This window comes from Mobula hypostoma, chromosome 1 (genome assembly GCF_963921235.1).
Source record: "Mobula hypostoma chromosome 1, sMobHyp1.1, whole genome shotgun sequence".
In the NCBI taxonomy this organism is placed as follows: Eukaryota; Metazoa; Chordata; class Chondrichthyes; order Myliobatiformes; family Myliobatidae; genus Mobula; species Mobula hypostoma.
Window position 1 is genome coordinate 252,017,980 of NC_086097.1, and position 18,300 is coordinate 252,036,279.

At 42.5% G+C, this 18,300-nt stretch overlaps 1 protein-coding gene across 4 annotated transcripts in view; it reads left to right on the forward strand.

Annotated features, from left to right (window-relative positions):
• Positions 1 to 18,300, forward strand: part of ints8 (integrator complex subunit 8) — a 154,497-nt gene that overhangs the window by 65,335 nt on the left and 70,862 nt on the right. For all 4 annotated transcript variants that reach the window (XM_063067235.1, XM_063067219.1, XM_063067227.1 and 1 more), the window contains exons 18-22: positions 684 to 868; positions 2,810 to 2,843; positions 8,429 to 8,488; positions 8,910 to 8,971; positions 10,965 to 11,083. In XM_063067235.1, the coding sequence (XP_062923305.1) occupies positions 684 to 868; positions 2,810 to 2,843; positions 8,429 to 8,488; positions 8,910 to 8,971; positions 10,965 to 11,083 (460 nt within the window). The remainder of the gene's footprint in view (positions 1 to 683; positions 869 to 2,809; positions 2,844 to 8,428; positions 8,489 to 8,909; positions 8,972 to 10,964; positions 11,084 to 18,300) is intronic.

The following is an 18,300-nucleotide window of genomic DNA, read 5'->3' on the forward strand; positions in this document are numbered from 1 at the left end:
CATCAACAAAGAATTAGTTAATTGAAATGCTTTTCTGTCTGTAGTGACCAGAAGATAACTCCTGGTGAAACATTTTAAAACAATTAAATGGTATTTATTTGTTTATTTGTTGAGCTAACAGTGTGGAATAGGCCCTCTCAGTCCTTCAAGCCACGCCACCCAGCAATCCCCAATTTAAACCGAGCTCAATTACAGGACACAAGAAAATTAGCAGATGTTGGAAATCTAGAACAACACACTCAAAATGCTGGAGAAACTCAGCAGGTTGGGCAGCATTTGAGGAGAGAAATAAACAATCAATGTTTCAGGCAACAACTCTTCATTAGCTCCTCCAGCATTTTGTGTGTGTTACTCTGGATTTCCAGTATCTACAGAATCCCCGTGACTGTTATTTGGCCATATTGGTGGTGTTGTTAAAGTCACTTCCGGTCACTGGATACTTGCAGGGTGGCCCTCAGCTTAACTTGACATTGTTTTGCTTGTTAACAGAAACAAAGCATTTCGCTGAATGTTTTAGTGAAAGGTCAGAGAGGGCCACTTGAAATGATCTACCCTTTGGATAGGATGTAATGAACATAAAGAATAATCCAATGAGCTGATTTCAACGTTTCATACCTTCTCGGTTAAGTATGATGCTGAATAAACTTCATTGTTGATCATTGTGCCTCTTGTGTATCCTGTAGCTGGGACAACTCTTGGCTGCAACCTGCAAAGAGCTACCTGGCCCAAAAGAAAGCAGAAGAACTGCTAAAGACCTTTGGGACGTAGTTGTTCAAATCTTCTGTTTATCTAATCAGCACAAACGGGTTAATGATGGAAGAATCAGTTTAATAAAATACCGAGAATCCACGCTGGGGATCATGAAGCGGTAACAGCGTTTTCACAACCTATTTACATGGACTGTAAATGTTAATGAAATGTCAGTTACCAAATATCAAATTTGTTACATTTTGTTCATCAGATTCACAAGATTCTAATACTTCCACATCATTTCTATGTACAGTGGATTCCGGTTAATTGGGACCAGTATATTTTGGCCCAATTAGCTGAAGTTTCATGCAAATATTTTTAAAGGTACAAAAAAGACAAACTACTGTTTAACTGAGTAACAAATTATATATTCAAATGGAATAGAGAACAAATTAGAACACTGCCAATACTATTACCGTACTATAAAACTGTGTATTAGTTCCTGATAGTTATCTGCTGAGGAATTCGTCCAGTGTACTCTACCATTCTTCGATTGGCTGTAAATGAACAAAATCAGCACAGACTCTTGGTACAGATAATGGACTGGCTTCATACAGTGCTTTTGACAACTATCAGTGACAAAAGTCACTGCTTTTGGCAAACAAGCACACATGACTGATGCTATTTAAATCTGTTCACTCGAAGCGCAGTGTAGTGCTAATAGTGACAGAAGTGCATGTGACTGAGACGAATTAGAAGCTGATCAGCAACAGTCTCCTGTCCCATTTAAGCAGAATATTGTCTGAGTCCTGGCTGTTTTCTTGATTAGTATTTGTTCTTTGAGAGCTATCCCAAGTAAATGGTTGTCCCCATTAACCAATGGCCCAATTATCCAGAATCCACTGCATCAAATTTGTCAAGTTTTGTTTATCAGATTCACAAGAGATTCTGCAGATGCTGGAATCTGTAGAATCTCCTGTGTTAATGACTTGCTGCTCCACTGTGAAATCCTACCCTGAAGAAGTTTAAATCTTCTCTTTGACAGGAGTTCAGTGAGACCCTCCCTCACTGCTCCCCATTTATTGAGCATCTTTGCTCCATCTACAACAGGCAGGATTTCCTGATGGACAACCATTTTAATTCCACTGCCAATTTCTATCCTGACATCTCAGTCCACTGCCACAATGAGGCCACATTCTGGTTAGAGTAGCAAGGCCAACCTGAAAGATCTTTCTTTCTTTCTTTCTTTCTTTCTCTCTCTCTATCTCTATCGTGGTTTTTGGTCTTTTTAAAAAATTGGGTTATTCTAATTTTTCACTCTGTGGCTACCTATATATAAATAGACAAATTTCACTGTGTATAATTTACCCATTCTTTGATAATAAATGTGCTTTGAATCTTTGAACACCGTGTATTCTGCCTCAGTAGTCTCCAGCCTGATGGCATAAACATCACTTTCGCTAACTTCCAGTAATCTTCCCCCACCACCCCCCACTGGTCCTTTGTCTATCACCTTCCTCTGGTGTCCCTCCTGCTTTCCTTTATTCCATGGTCCACTCTCCTCTCCTATCAGATTCATTCTACTCCAACCCTTTACCTCTTCCACAAATCACCTCCCAACTTTTTACTGTAGTCCCCCTCTCCTAGCTTCACCTATCACCTTCCAGTTTGTACTCCTTCCCCTCCCCCACCTTCTTATTCTGGCTGCTTCCCCCTTCCCAGCTAGTCCTAATGAAGGATCTGAGCCCAAAATGTTGCCTGTTTATTCCTCTCCTTCAGTGCTGCCTGACCTGCTGAGTTCCTCAAGCTTTTTGTGTGTGTCCTTTCGCACACGGCTCCCTCTCTGATTATTCTGCTCTCGTTTTTCAAACTTGCAGCTGATTTCTCACTCTGCACAGATTAGCAATTGGAAATCAATAAAATTTGCTAATTAAGTTTAGGCCAACATTCATTTTGTGTGCTAATTATGCTGTGTGCTAACAACCCTTGTCAAGTAATGAAGACTAACAGCTGGTAAAGATTCTCTGAATAGCTTACAATCTTATTATTTATAAATGAAACAATTTCATGTTTTTGGAACTATAACATCTAACATGGGTTTTGTTTCTCCCGGATATAGGAGCGAGCTGGTAACTTTCATTAAGAGATTGAGTGTAAGCATCTTGTTACTTGACCTTGTTTCCTTTTCTGTGTTAAGCTAAATGGAATCATTAGCAGGGTTGGTTTGAAATTTAATAAGAATTATTCAAGATTGTTTAATGGCATTTCCTGTACACAAGTGTAAAGGAGAACAAAGTAATTGTTACTCCAGATCTGATGCAGCACAAAACAACACTAAGACACAGAACACAATAATAAAAAAACAGTAAATATGCCATAAGATAGCCTATATACATAGCTTGATTGTACGTCCATAAAGTGAAGCTAGGCACAGGAATAGCTCTACTAAGGCGACTGACCCGACAGGAAATGATAAAGTAGTGGTGGTTGGGGGTGTGGAGGGGTGGGTTAGTGGGTGGAGGTGTTGATCAGCCTCACTGCTTGTGGAAAGTAACTGTTTTTGAGTCTGGTGTTCCTGGTGTGGATGCTACATAGCCTCCTCCCTGATGGGAGTGGGACAGACAGTCCATGATTAGATTAGATTAGATTCAACTTTATTGTAATTGTGCTGAGTACAGATACAAAGCCAATGAAATGCATTTAGCATCTGACCAGAAATGCAAAGAAATAGTGTTATTTACAAAATAACTGCGAATTTAAAAAGTGCTACAGCACACAAATATAAAAGTACTGAGACATTACAATACGGATGCAATTCTGCTTAGCGCTGTGATGAGAGGTTCAGCAGTGTCACAGCCTCAGGGAAGAAGCTCTTCTTGTGCCTGCTGGTGTGGGAACTGAGACTCCTGTAGCGCCTACCGGATGGGAGGAGAGTAAAAAGTCCATGGTTAGGATGAGATACATCCTTGATAATGCTTTTCGCCCTGCCCAGGCAGCGTTTATGGTAGATGTTCTCAATGGTGGGCAATTGGGTGCCAATAATCCGTTGGGCAGTTTTCACCACACGCTGGAGTGCATCTTTCATGATGTTACTGGCCCTTTTCAAGGTTCAAAGATCCACTATTATCAAAATACACAACTCTGAAATTCTTCTCCAGGTAGCCGTGAGACCAAGAAAGAAATGAAAGGCAGCTCAATCATCAACCCCCCCCCCCAAATCCCTCCTCCCCACAAAAAAAAAGAACAAAAACAGAACAGGTACATCAACCCCACAAATACCTCCCCCTCCCCCACACAAAAAAATGAGGAAAATAGGGCAAAAAACACAAACTACAAGAAAACTATAAGACTGAAGGAAGTCTCTAGTCCAAGTCCACATCCAAAACACAGAAAACCTGGGCAACATTCTGACACAGCAGCAGGCTCTCCCCTCTTCAGATCTAAAGGCTCACTCTCCACCCTTCCCTTGATGCCTCAGTTTCCCTGGTCACTTTAATCAGCACACAATGGAAGCTTTAATTGGCGAAATGGAGTGAAACATCGGCTTGCACCCAGTCTCGCAGCCTGCCCACCGTGAGGTTTGCGCACACTGCCTCTGTCTCCCGGAATCCTTGGAGAATGCAGAGCACTGAAGCACCCAAGCGAACTCCAAACTTCCACATTTGCCTTAATGTTTCAATTCTGCGCCTTTCTGTATATATGTCCTTGATGGCAGGTAGGTTGGTGCTGCAATTACAATTGGTCTTGCAATAGGGTTCAAGAATTTGTATTTATGTAACATCTTTAACGATACAAAATGTTGCAAGGTACTTCACATAAGTGTTATCAATCAAAACTTTACATGCGTAAAGTTTTGGATTGGTGATAAAAGGCTTGCTCAAAGTGTTTGAGAGGCACTGCAGAGAAGAGTGGGACAGGGAATTTTGGGAGAGAATTGCAGAGGTATGGAACTAGATAAAGTGACGAGTAGAATGATTAATAAAATGGGGGATTGAGTTTAAGAGCCATGAGCTTAAATTAGAACATAGGATAGTGCAGCTAGTACAGGCCCCTCAGCTCACGATGCAGTGCTACTCTATTAATCTACTCTAAGATCAACCTGACCCTTCCTATTCTTCTTGGTAAGCTCGTCACCCACACTGGGGCCAAGGCTGCCAACAGCAATCCACCAGAGCCCTCTGTCCTTGGCCAGTCATTCAAGCTGTAGCCCATTAAAGATCCTTCCTCTCCCGAGGGTGAGGTCTTTAGGGCTTCTGTTGGCACTTTAGCTCTGGGTTTTTAAACAATAGGTTGCTAGCTTCGTGCCCGACCCTCCTCCTCTCTTTTTATTGTGTTCAGTCTGGTCACCTCATTATTGGAAGGATGTGGAAGCTTTAGAGAGGGTGTAGAGGGCTGCCTGCATTAGAGACCAGGTGTTATAAGGACAGGATGAGTGAGCTGGGGCTTTTCTTTTTGGAGCGGAGGAAGAGGAGAGGTGACTTGTTAGAGGTGTACAAGTTGATAAGAGGCATAGATAGAGTGGACAGCCAGTGACAGTTTCCCGGGGCAGAAGTGGCTAATACCAAGAGGCGTAATTTGAAGGTGATTAGTGGGAAGTGTAGGGAGGATATGACCGGTATTTGAAGGTTTTTTTACATGGAGTGTTGGGTGTGTAGAACACCCTGCCAGGACCAGTGGTCACAGAGGCAGATACATTAGGGACATTTAAGAAACACTTAAATAGGCACGTGGATAATAGACAAATGGTGGGCTATGTAGGTGGGAAGGGTTAAATTGATCCTAGAGAAGGTAAAAAGGTTGGCGCAACATCGTGGGCCAAAGAGCCTGTACTGTGCTAGATTCCATGTACATGTCCTGTCCACCCTGGGACCAGTGCTCAATTACTTTAATAGGAACCTGACCTGGCTCAATTTTTTTAAAATATTATCTATAAAACAAAGAATAAAACATGAAAGAGCAGGTCTGGCTGAATCTGTAGAAAGACAGACAGCGTTAACTCTTCATCAGAATTGAAATGTTAATTTGGTTTCTCTTTCCCCTGACCTGTGGAATGTGGACAGCATTTTCTGTTTGTGTGTTATGTTTACAGTATCTGCAGTTTTGTTTTGCCTCGTTGCCTTCCTGCTGCAAGGAGACAAATTGCCCTTTAAACTGTGGACTGGTTGAGGTCAGACACCATTATTTGGAAGAGGGAGGTGATGATTATCGAATCAGTGTCATAGAAATCTACAGCACATTACTGGCTGTTCGGTCCACAATGCTGTGCTGACCATGTAACCCATTCTAGAAACTGCCTAGAATTTCCCTACTGCATAGCCCTCTGTTTTTCTAAGCTCCATGTACCTATCTAAGTGGCCGTCATAAAACCCTATTGTATCCACCTCTACCACCGTCTCTGGCAGTGTATTCCACACACCCACCACTCTCTGTATCAAAAGCTTACCTCTGACATCCCCCTTGTATCTACTACCAAGCACCTTAAAACTATGCCCCCTCATGTTAGTGCCGGGTAAAAACCTCACAATCAATGCCCCTCATCGTCTTATACATCTCTGTCAGGTCACCTCTCATCCTCGGTCGCTCCAAGGAGAAAAGGCCAAGTTCACTAAACCTATTCTCATAAGGCATGCTCCCCAATCCAGGCAACATCCTTTTGAATCTCATCTGCACTCTCTCTATAGCATCCATATCCTTCCTGTAGTGAGGTGACCAGAACTGAGCACAGAACTGTTTGTTGATTTGATTCAGTGTGAAAGAGGCCCTTCTGGGCCAACGAGCCGCACCGTCCAGCGACCCACCTCTTTAATTCTAGCCTAATAACAGGACAATATACAATGACCTATTAACCTACGAACTGTGGGAGGAGACCTATGCCATCACAGAGGGGGATGTGCAAACTCCTTACAAAAAGCATCAGAAATGAATTCTGAACTCTGATGCCTGAGCTGTAATAATGTTTCCCTAACCATCCAGATATTTCAGTTAGTTATTCTATCCCTGTGGACCACATTCTGAGCTGCCCAGAGGAGCATGCATATAGAATATAGAGCATTTCAGCACAGTACAGGCCCTTTGCTCCGTGAAATTGTGCTGACCTTTTAACCCACTCTAAGATCAATCTAACCCTATGCAGCCCTCCATTTTCCTGTCATTATCATCATTATTATGTGCTGTGCCATTTCAAGAAAAGGAGTAGATTATTCAAGAAAAGGAGCAGAGATAGCCCAGGAGATTATAGACCATTGAGTCTTACTTCACTGGTTGGTAAATTGATGGAGAAGATCCTAAGAGGTAGGATTTATGAACATTTGGAGAGGTATAATATGATTAGGAACAGTCAGCATGGCTTTGTCAAGGGCAGGTCATGTCTACGATGGAGGGCTGTCAGAGGTTACAGCGGGACATTGATAGGATGCAAAACTGGGCTGAGAAGTGGCAGATGGAGTTCAACCCAGATAAGTGTGAAGTGTTCATTTTGGTAGGTCAAATATGATGGCAGAATATAGTATTAATGGTAAGACTCTTGGCAGTGTGGAGGATCAGAGGGATCTTGGGGTCTGAGTCCATAGGATGCTCAAAGCAGCTGCACATGTTGACTCTGTGGTTAAGAAGGCATACGGTGTATTGGCCTTCATTAATTGTGGAATTAAATTTAGGAACCGAAAGGTAATGTTGCAGCTATATAGGACCCTAGTCAGACCCCACTTGGAGTACTGTGCTCAGTTCTGGTCACCTTACTACAGGAAGGATGTGGAAGCCATAGAAAGGGTGCAGAGGAGATTTACAAGGATGTTGCCTGGATTGGGGAGCATGCCTTATGAAAACAGGTTGAGTGAACTGGTCCTTTTCTCCATGGAGCGATGGAGAATGAGAGGTGACCTGATAGAGGTGTATAAGATGATGAGAGGCATTGATTGTGTGGATAGTCAGAGGCTTTTTCCCAGGGCTGAAATGGTTGCCACAAGAGGACACAGGTTTAAGATGCTGGGGGGTAGGTACAGAGGCGATGTCAGGGGTAAGTTTTTTACGCAGAGAGTGGTGAGTGCGTGAAATGGGCTGCTGGCAATGGTGGTGGAGGTGGATACGATAGGGTCTTTTAAGAGACTTTTGGATAGGTGCATGGAGCTTAGAAAAATAGAGGGCTATGGGTAACCCTAGTAATTTCTAAGGTAGGGACATGTTCGGCACAACTTTGTGGGCCGAAGGGCCTGTATTGTGCTGTAGGTTTTCTATGTTTCTATGTAGGTGATCATGATTGACCATGATTGTTTTTGGCAAATTTTTCTACAGATGGCCTTCTTCTGGATGAAATGATTGTTGGTGCCAGATGGGGTGGTTTGAGTGTCTCAGAAACTGCTGATCTCCTGGGATTTTCACACACAGCAGTCTCCAGAGTTTACAGAGAACGGTGCAAGAAACAAAAAACATTCAGTGAGCAGCAGTTCTGTGTGGGAAAATGCCTTGTTAATGAGAGAGGTCAGAGGAGAATGGCCAGACTGGTTCAAGGTGACAGTAACTCAAATGACCACACATTACAACAGTGGTGTGCAGAAGAGCATCTCTAAACGCACAGCTCATTGAGCCTTGAAGTGGGTGGACTGCACCAGGTTCCGCTCCAGTGCCTAATAAAGTGTTCCCTGAGTGAATATGACTGTTTTGTAAAGATGCTTGCTAATATAAAATGACCAAAAATCTTGAACAGATCGAACTTAATGAATTATATCATTGTTTTTTTCAGGATCCATTGGTGCTTACAATATTAATCTCCCTCTTTGTGAAGTTACACAATATTGTTCGGGTTTGTATTGCTTAATATTTTTAAATCAAGTTCAAATTTAATTACCTAATGAAAAATACAGCGAAATGAAACAACATTACTCTGGGTGTTAAGGCGCAAAACACAGTACCAACAGTCACACACAGCACAAGGTACATGTAGTACATATAAGATAGCGGTAAAATATAGTCATACAAATATATATATGGCCGAAGTCCCTTAGCGACATATTCTGTATATTGATGGTATATGGGTATTACAGACAAGAACAAGCAGTTCTCAACAGTCTACAGACAACGTACGCAGACACACACACAATCCAGCTTGTCATTTCACTGGTTGAACACTGGAGGGCAGTGAGGACATTTAAACAAATATTACACTTGTATAGTGAATTAATATTACCTGTTATCATACGTTGATATGATTTTTCCTGTGACAGGATGACATTGTAAATGACGTCACTGCCGAGTACATGTCTATTTGGCCAACGTCCGTCCCGAAGTAAGTACAATGGCCATTACAGTCATTCAGGTGACTCTGATACGTGTTTGCGTGGGTTGTGTACACTTGTCTACTGATTTAATTTCATAGAAACATAGAAAATAGGTGCAGGAGTAGGCCATTCGGCCCTTCGAGCCTGCACCGCCATTTATTATGATCATGGCTGATCATCCAACTCAGAACCCCGCCCCAGCCTTCCCTCCATACCCCCTGACCCCTGTAGCCACAAGGGCCATATCTAACTCCCTCTTAAACATAGCCAATGAACTGGCCTCAACAGTTTGCTGTGGCAGAGAATTCCACAGATTCACCACTCTCTGTGTGAAGAAGTTTTTCCTAATCTCGGTCCTAAAAGGCTTCCCCTCTATCCTCAAACTGTGACCCCTCGTTCTGGACCTCCCCAACATCGGGAACAATCTTCCCGCATCTAGCCTGTCCAATCCCTTTAGGATCTTATACGTTTCAATCAGATCCCCCCTCAATCTTCTAAATTCCAATGAGTACAAGCCCAGTTCATCCAGTCTTTCTTCATATGAAAGACCTGCCATCCCAGGAATCAATCTGGTGAACCTTCTTTGTACTCCCTCTATGGCAAAGATGTCTTTCCTCAGATTAGGGGACCAAAACTGCACACAATACTCCAGGTGTGGTCTCACCAAGGCCTTGTACAACTGCAGTAGTACCTCCCTGCTCCTGTACTCGAATCCTCTCGCTATAAATGCCAGCATACCGTTCGCCTTTTTCACCGCCTGCTGTACCTGCATGCCCACTTTCAATGACTGGTGTATAATGACACCCAGGTCTCGTTGCACCTCCCCCTTTCCTAATCGGCCACCATTCAGATAATAATCTGTTTTCCTATTTTTGCCACCAAAGTGGATAACTTCACATTTATCCACATTAAATTGCATCTGCCATGAGCTTGCCCACTCACCCAACCTATCCAAGTCACCCTGCATCCTCTTAGCATCCTCCTCACTGCTAACACTGCCACCCAGCTTCGTGCCATCCGCTAACTTGGAGATGCTGCATTTAATTCCCTCATCCAAGTCATTAATATATATTGTAAACAACTGGGGTCCCAGCACTGAGCCTTGCGGTACCCCACTAGTCACCGCCTGCCATTCTGAAAAGGTCCCGTTTATTCCCACTCTTTGTTTCCTGTCTGCTAACCAATTCTCCACCCACACCAATACCTTACCCCCAATGCCGTGTGCTTTAAGTTTGCACACTAATCTCCTGTGTGGGACCTTGTCAAAAGCCTTTTGAAAATCCAAATATACCACATCCACTGGTTCTCCCCTATCCACTCTACTAGTTACATCCTCAAAAAATTCTATGAGATTCGTCAGACATGATTTTCCTTTCACAAATCCATGCTGACTTTGTCCGATCATTTCACCGCTTTCCAAATGTGCTGTTATCACATCCTTGATAACTGACTCCAGCAGTTTCCCCACCACCGACGTTAGGCTAACCGGCCTATAATTCCCCGGTTTCTCTCTCCCTCCTTTTTTAAAAAGTGGGGTTACATTAGCCACCCTCCAATCCTCAGGAACTAGTCCAGAATCTAACGAGTTTTGAAAAATTATCACTAATGCATCCACTATTTCTTGGGCTACCTCCTTAAGCACTCTAGGATGCAGACCATCTGGCCCTAGGGATTTATCTGCCTTCAATCCCTTCAATTTACCTAACACCACTTCCCTACTAACATGTATTTCACTCAGTTCCTCCATCTCACTGGACCCTCTGTCCCTTACTATTTCTGGAAGATTATTTATGTCCTCCTTAGTGAAGACAGAACCAAAGTAATTATTCAATTGGTCTGCCATGTCCTTGCTCCCCATAATCAATTCACCTGTTTCTGTCTGCAGGGGACCTACATTTGTCTTTATCAGTCTTTTCCTTTTTACATATCTATAAAAGCTTTTACAGTCCATTAATTGAATAGCTTGTCTCACAAACGTTTGCTTTGCATTTGATTTCTAAGCTTGCAGTCGGTGGACGTTGAAGCAGTTGCTGTCACGATGAGGGAGATGGTCAGTTATTCATTAAACATCAACGCCAATAACCACTGTTGGTTAGCTACCCAGGCAGATATTTACTTCGGTAACTATAACGTCTTTTAAATTACCATCAATGTATTTGTTGATTTTGGGAGTGTTCTTTTGTTCGTTTGTTATGTGCCGTGTCATATGATGTGGGTGATCATGATCTTTCCATGACTATGATTGTTCTTGACAGATTTTTCCACAAAAGTGGTTTGCCATTGTCTTCTTCTGGGCAGTGCCTTTACAAGACAGGTGACCTCAGCCATTATCAATACACTTTGGAGATTATCTGCCTGGTGTCGGTGGTCCCATAACCAGGACTTGTGATATTCGCCTAATCGATGGCTTCACATGACCCTGATCAGGGGGAGGGGTGGGAAGTGGTGAGCAGATGCTACACCTTGCCCAAGGGTGACCTGCAGGTTAGCAGAGGGACGGAGCGTCTTGTGCCTCCTTTGGTAGAGATTTATCCATTGCATAGGACTATCTTACTGTGATTAGTATTCAGGGCTGACGTTATCAAAATTAGTATGGCTCAACTGTTAGCACTGCTGTTGTGAGTTCTGTTGGAAACCTTCCTCCACCCCCAACCACCACAGCTTTATCATTTCCTGTCAGTCACCTTATGTACAGACACTCCTGTGCCCAGCTTCACTTTACTGACATACTATCAGTCTATATATATATATATAAGCTATCTTATGCACTTAGATTTATTATGGGTTTTTTTTATTGTGTTCTTTATCTTACTGTGGTGTTTTTGTGCTGTATCGAATCTGGAGTAACAATTATTTCATTCTCCTTTACACTTGTGACTTAAACAATCTTCAATCTTGAAAATTTCACTCTCAATCCCTACTCATTTTTGTGGTCTGCCTATCTTAATCACACTTCCTGCAATAGGTCTTCGCTGTGGAAGCTATGATTCTTTTAATTACACATTTAAGTAGCTATGGACTCACTTTCATGTACTTGTGTTCTCAGTATTATTTACAGTACAATGCAAAAGCTATATATATGTATGTGTGCCTGAGACTTTTGTACAGAATGTATTTACTATTTTTTTGAATTTGCACAGATTGTCTAGTTTTGCACATTGGTTGTTTGTCAATCCTAGCGTGTAGTTTTTCATTGATTTTATTATGTTTCTTTGTTGTACTGTGTATGCCTGCAAGAAAATGTATCTCCATATAAGTCACCTGCCCTAAACAGCAGTGACATAACGTACAGTAAGTAAGCGAATTGAGTGAGTACATAGAAAAGACTGTTTTTCCTGTGCACTTGCACAACTTACCACTAACTTACTGCCAGTTACACCACTGCTGTTCAGGGCAGCAATAAAAGTCCTCCATCTCTGGTGGTGTCAGTAGCTTCCTCGGTTTACACTACTGTCAGTCACGCAAGTCCAGGTGGAGACTGAGGAATACCGTCGCACTCAGGTGTAGAAGGATTCTTCGTTGTGGTTTCCATAACAAATTTGGTTGACCAATTGATTGTTAGCCCTGAGATGAACTCTCCTGACCCTGAAGGATTGTAAGTAAAAGAGTACATACATGTCACCACATACAACCCTGAGATTCAGTTTCTGCGGATATATATAAATAGCAATAAATAACCAGCATGAAATAACAATATAACAAAGTCCTTAAATGAGTGTAGTCCCTTTTTGTTCAAGAGCCTGATGATTGAGGGGTAGTAACTATAATATTGAGAACAAGAATTGCAGAGTGCTAGATTTTCATGAGTTGGCGTTTACTGGTGGTTTTCCTGTAACACCATGGTTGCATTCATAAGATCCTTGTTATTTAAAAGATATCATGTGATAAAAATAATTGTGTTAATCAGAAAAATGAGTTAGGGCTCAAGTTTCATACTCACCATAACAAAGCTGGGGCACCACAGTGGCATAGTGGTTAGTGTGACACTCACAGCTCGGAGCGTCGAAAGTTCAGCTTAAGGTGAAAGAACCCTTCGGGGCAAGTGACCATGATATGATCAAATTCTCCCTGACATTTGAGAAAGAGAAGCTGAAGTCAGATACATCAGTATTACAGTGGAGTAAAGGGAATTACGGAGACAGGAGCGAGGAGTTGGCCAGAACTGATTGCAGAAGAACACTGGCAGGATTGACAACAGAGCACCAACGGCTGGAATTTCTGGAAGCAATTCAGAAGGCACAGGATATATAGGGTACATCCCAAAGAGGAAGATGTATTCTAAAGGAAAGATGACACAATCATGGCTAACAAGAGAAGTCAGTGCTTCCATAAAAGCCAAAGAGAGGGCACAGAAGTTAGTGGGAAGTTAGAGGATTGGGAAGCTTTTAAAAACAACAGAAGGTAAGTAAATAAGTCACTAAGAAGGTAAAGATGGAATGCAAATAAGCTAGCCAATAATATTAAAGAGAATACCAAAAGTTTTTTAAGATACAATAAGTGTAAAAGAGAGGCTAGAGTGGATATTGGACTGCTGGAAAACGATGCTGGAGAGGTAGTAATGGGGACAACAAAATAGTGGACAAATTAAATAAGTATTTTGCATCAGTCTTCACTGTGGAAGACACTAACAGTATGGTGAAATCTCTAGGTTTCAGGAGTCATGAAGTATGTAAAGTTACCATAGCTAGACAGAAGGTTTATGGGAAACTGAAAGATCTGAAGGTAGATAAGTCACCTGGAGCAGATGGTGTACACCCCAGAGTTCTGAACGAGGGAGCCGAAGAGATTCTGGAGGCATTAGTAATGATCTTTCAAGAATTGTTAGATTCTGGAATGGTTCTGGAAGACTGGAAAATTGTAAATGTCACTCCACTCTTCAAAAGGGACAGAGGCAGAAGAAAGGAAACTATAGGCCAGTTAGTCTGACCTCAGTGGTTGGGAAAGATTTGGAGTTCATTATTAAGGATGAGGTCTCAGGGTACTTGGAGGCTCATGATAAAATAGGCCATAGTCAGCATGGTTTCCTCAAGGGAAAATCTTACCTGACAAATCTGCTGGAATTCTTTGAAGGATTAATAAGCAAGATAGACAAAGGAGAATCGGTTGATGTTGTGTACTTGGATTTTCAGAAGGCCTTTGACAAGGTGGCACACGTGAGGCTGCTTTAACAAGCTACGATCCCATAGTATTACAGGAAAGATCCTAGCATGGATAAAGCAGTGACTGATTGTCAGGAGGCAAAGAGTGGGAATAAAGGAAGCATTTTCTGACTAGCTGCCAGTGACTAGTCGTGTTCCACAGGGGTCTGTGTTGGGACCAATTCTTTTTACATTGTATGTCAATGATTTGGATGATGGAATTGATGGCTTTGTTGCAATTTTATTCAAAAATACGAAGATAGGTGGAGGGGCAGGTAGTTTTGAGGAAGTAGAGAGACTACAGAGGGACTTAGACAGATTAGGAGAATGGGCAAAGAAATGGCAGATGGCATACAGTGTCAAGAAGTGTATGGACATGCACTTCAGTAGAAGAAATGAAATGGTATTTATTCCAGGTTTGAATGCCTTGTCAGATGAAAAGCGTTTGGTGGCTCTGGGTCTGTATTCACTAGAATTCTGAAGAATAAATGGTGAACTCATTGAAACCTATCGAATGGTGAAAGGACTAGATAGAGTGGATCTAGAGGGGATGTTTCCTATGGTAGGAGTGTCTAAGACCACCAGAGGACTCAGCTTCACAAATAGAGGGGTGTCCTTTGAGAACCGAGATGAGGAGGAATTTCTTGAGCATAGAGTGGTGAGTCTGAGGAATTCTTTGCTACAAGCAGCTGTGGAGACCGGGTTTTCATGTATATTTAAGGCAGAGGTTGATAATTTCTTGATTGGTCAGGGCAGGTAGAGATATGGGGATTGGGACTGAGAGGGAAATTGAATCAGCCATGATGAAATGGTGGAGCAGACTCGAGGGGCCAAATGGTCTAATTGTGCTCCTTTGTCTTATGGTCTTGTGGTCTAAATGTACTCAGGGCTGCATGTTACAATGTTATATGACTATCTTTGCACAAATACCAATTGAATTGATTGCCTGTTTAATGGCTTCCCAAGGTGAAACCAACGCTCAATGGAGTCTGACTATGCTGGCAAGGGCATATGCAAACAGTTTCTATGTCTAGTACCACTTCTCTCCTGCCTGTCCATTTCCAAAGTAATAAAGTGGTTCTTTAATTCGCAGGTGAAATTGTGTTCAAATCATTCCAGCCCACATAATACAGATAATGTTTCCTGATTCATCAATGGCGGTATATACAATATGCAATTTGGAGCACATTGCAGCAGCGTTACCTGTACAAAGATCAATTAACCTATGTTTAACAAAAGTTCCATTAGCAATCCCCAGGCCTGAGGGTGCCAAATTTAGGGGAATTATGTACAGATTACTTGAAGGTTTAAGATTATAAGGCATAGGAGCAGAAAGAGACCATTCAGCCCATTGTCTGCCATTCCATCGTGGCTGATTTATCATCCCTCTGAAACCCATTCTCCTTCTTTCTACCTGTAACCTTTGACACTCTTGCTAATCAAAAACCTATCAACCTCCATTGTAAATATACTCAATGACTTGGCCTCCATAGCTGTCTGTGGCAATGAATTTCACAGACTCACCACCCTCTGGCAAAAGAAACTCTTTCTCTTCTCTGTTCTGATGCAATATGAAAAGTGGCCCTTTTTAATGCTTGCCCTGGATTTGTCGGCCTGCCACTTTTACTTTTCTCCTTTGTACTTTTTGCTTCTACGCTCACTTTACACCCCTCTATCTCTCTGCACTGGTTCCCATCCCTCTGTTGTGAACTAACCTCCTCACACCTAGCCTCTTTAATTTGATTCCCACCCCCCAACCATTCTAGTTTAGGGGCTACTGAGGTGACTTTAAACTAGAATGGTTGGGGGGTGGGAATCAAATTAAAGAGGCTAGGTGTGAGGAGGTTAGTTCACAACAGAGGGATGGGAACCAGTGCAGAGAGACAGAGGGGTGTAAAGTGAGCGTAGAAGCAAAAAGTACAAAGGAGAAAAGTAAAAGTGGCAGGCCGACAAATCCAGGGCAAGCATTAAAAAGGGCCACTTTTCAACATAATTGTACAAGGGCTAAGAGAGTTGTAAAAGAGCGCCTGAAGGCTTTATGTGTCAATGCAAGGAGCATTCGTAATAAGGTGGATGAATTGAAAGTGCAGATTGTTATTAATGATTATGATATAGTTGGGATCACAGAGACGTGGCTCCAGGGTGACCAGGGATGGGAGCTCAACGTTCAGGGATATTCAATATTCAGGAGGGATAGACATGAAGGAAGGGGAGGTGGGGTGGCGTTGCTGGTTAAAGAAGAGATTAACGCAATAGAAAGGAAGGACATAAGCCGGGAAGATGTGGAATCGATATGGGTAGAGCTGCGTAACACTAAGGGGCAGAAGACACTGGTGGGAGTTGTGTACAGGCCACCTAACAGTAGTAGTGAGGTCAGAGATGGTATTAAACAGGAAATTAGAAATGTGTGCAATAAAGGAACAGCAGTTATATTGGGTGACTTCAATCTACATGTAGACTGGGTGAACCAAATTGGTAAAGGTGCTGAGGAAGAGGATTTCTTGGAATGTATGCGGGATGGTTTTTTGAACCAACATGTCGAGGAACCAACTAGAGAGCAGGCTATTCTGGACTGGGTTTTGAGCAATGAGGAAGGGTTAATTAGCGATCTTGTCGTGAGAGGCCCCTTGGGTAAGAGTGACCATAATATGGTGGAATTCTTCATTAATATGGAGAGTGACATAGTTAATTCAGAAACAAAGGTTCTGAACTTAAAGAAGGGGAACTTTGAAGGTATGAGACGTGAATTAGCTAAGATAGACTGGCAAATGATACTTAAAGGATTGACGGTGGATATGCAATGGGAAGCATTTATAGGTTGCATGGATGAACTACAACAATTGTTCATCCCAGTTTGGCAAAAGAATAAATCAAGGAAGGTAGTGCACCCGTGGCTGACAAGAGAAATTAGGGATAGTATCAATTCCAAAGAAGTAGCATACAAATTAGCCAGAGAAAGTGGCTCACCTGAGGACTGGGAGGAATTCAGAGTTCAGCAGAGGAGGACAAAGGCTTAATTAGGAAGGGGAAAAAAGATTATGAGAGAAAACTGGCAGAGAACATAAAAACGGACTGTAAAAGCTTTTATAGATATGTAAAAAGGAAAAGACTGGTAAAGACAAATGTAGGTCCCCTGCAGACAGAAACAGGTGAATTGATTATGGGGAGCAAGGACATGGCAGACTCGTTAGATTCTGGACTAGTTCCTGAGGATTGGAGGGTGGCTAATGTAACCCCAATTTTTAAAAAAGGAGGGAGAGAGAAACCGGGGAATTATAGACCGGTTAGCCTAACGTCGGTGGTGGGGAAACTGCTGGAATCAGTTATCAAGGATGTGATAACAGCACATTTGGAAAGCGGAGAAATGATCGGACAAAGTCAGCATGGATTTGTGAAAGGAAAATCATGTCTGACGAATCTCATAGAATTTTTTGAGGATGTAACTAGTAGAGTGGATAGGGGAGAACCAGTGGATGTGGTATATTTGGATTTTCAAAAGGCTTTTGACAAGGTCCCACATAGGAGATTAGTGTGCAAACTTAAAGCACACGGTATTGGGGGTAAGGTATTGGTGTGGGTGGAGAATTGGTTAGCAGACAGGAAGCAAAGAGTGGGAATAAACGGGACCTTTTCAGAATGGCAGGCGGTGACTAGTGGGGTACCGCAAGGCTCAGTGCTGGGACCCCAGTTGTTTACAATATATATTAATGACTTGGATGAGGGAATTAAATGCAGCATCTCCAAGTTTGCGGATGACACGAAGCTTGGCGGCAGTGTTAGCAGTGAGGAGGATGCTAAGAGGATGCAGGGTGACTTGGATAGGTTGGGTGAGTGGGCAAACTCATGGCAGATGCAATTTAATGTGGATAAATGTGAAGTTATCCACTTTGGTGGCAAAAATAGGAAAACAGATTATTTTCTGAATGGTGGCCGATTAGGAAAAGGGGAGGTGCAACGAGACCTGGGTGTCATTATACACCAGTCATTGAAAGTGGGCATGCAGATACAGCAGGCGGTGAAAAAGGCGAATGGTATGCTGGCATTTATAGCGAGAGGATTCGAGTACAGGAGCAGGGAGGTACTACTGCAGTTGTACAAGGCCTTGGTGAGACCACACCTGGAGTATTGTGTGCAGTTTTGGTCCCCTAATCTGAGGAAAGACATCTTTGCCATAGAGGGAGTACAAAGAAGGTTCACTA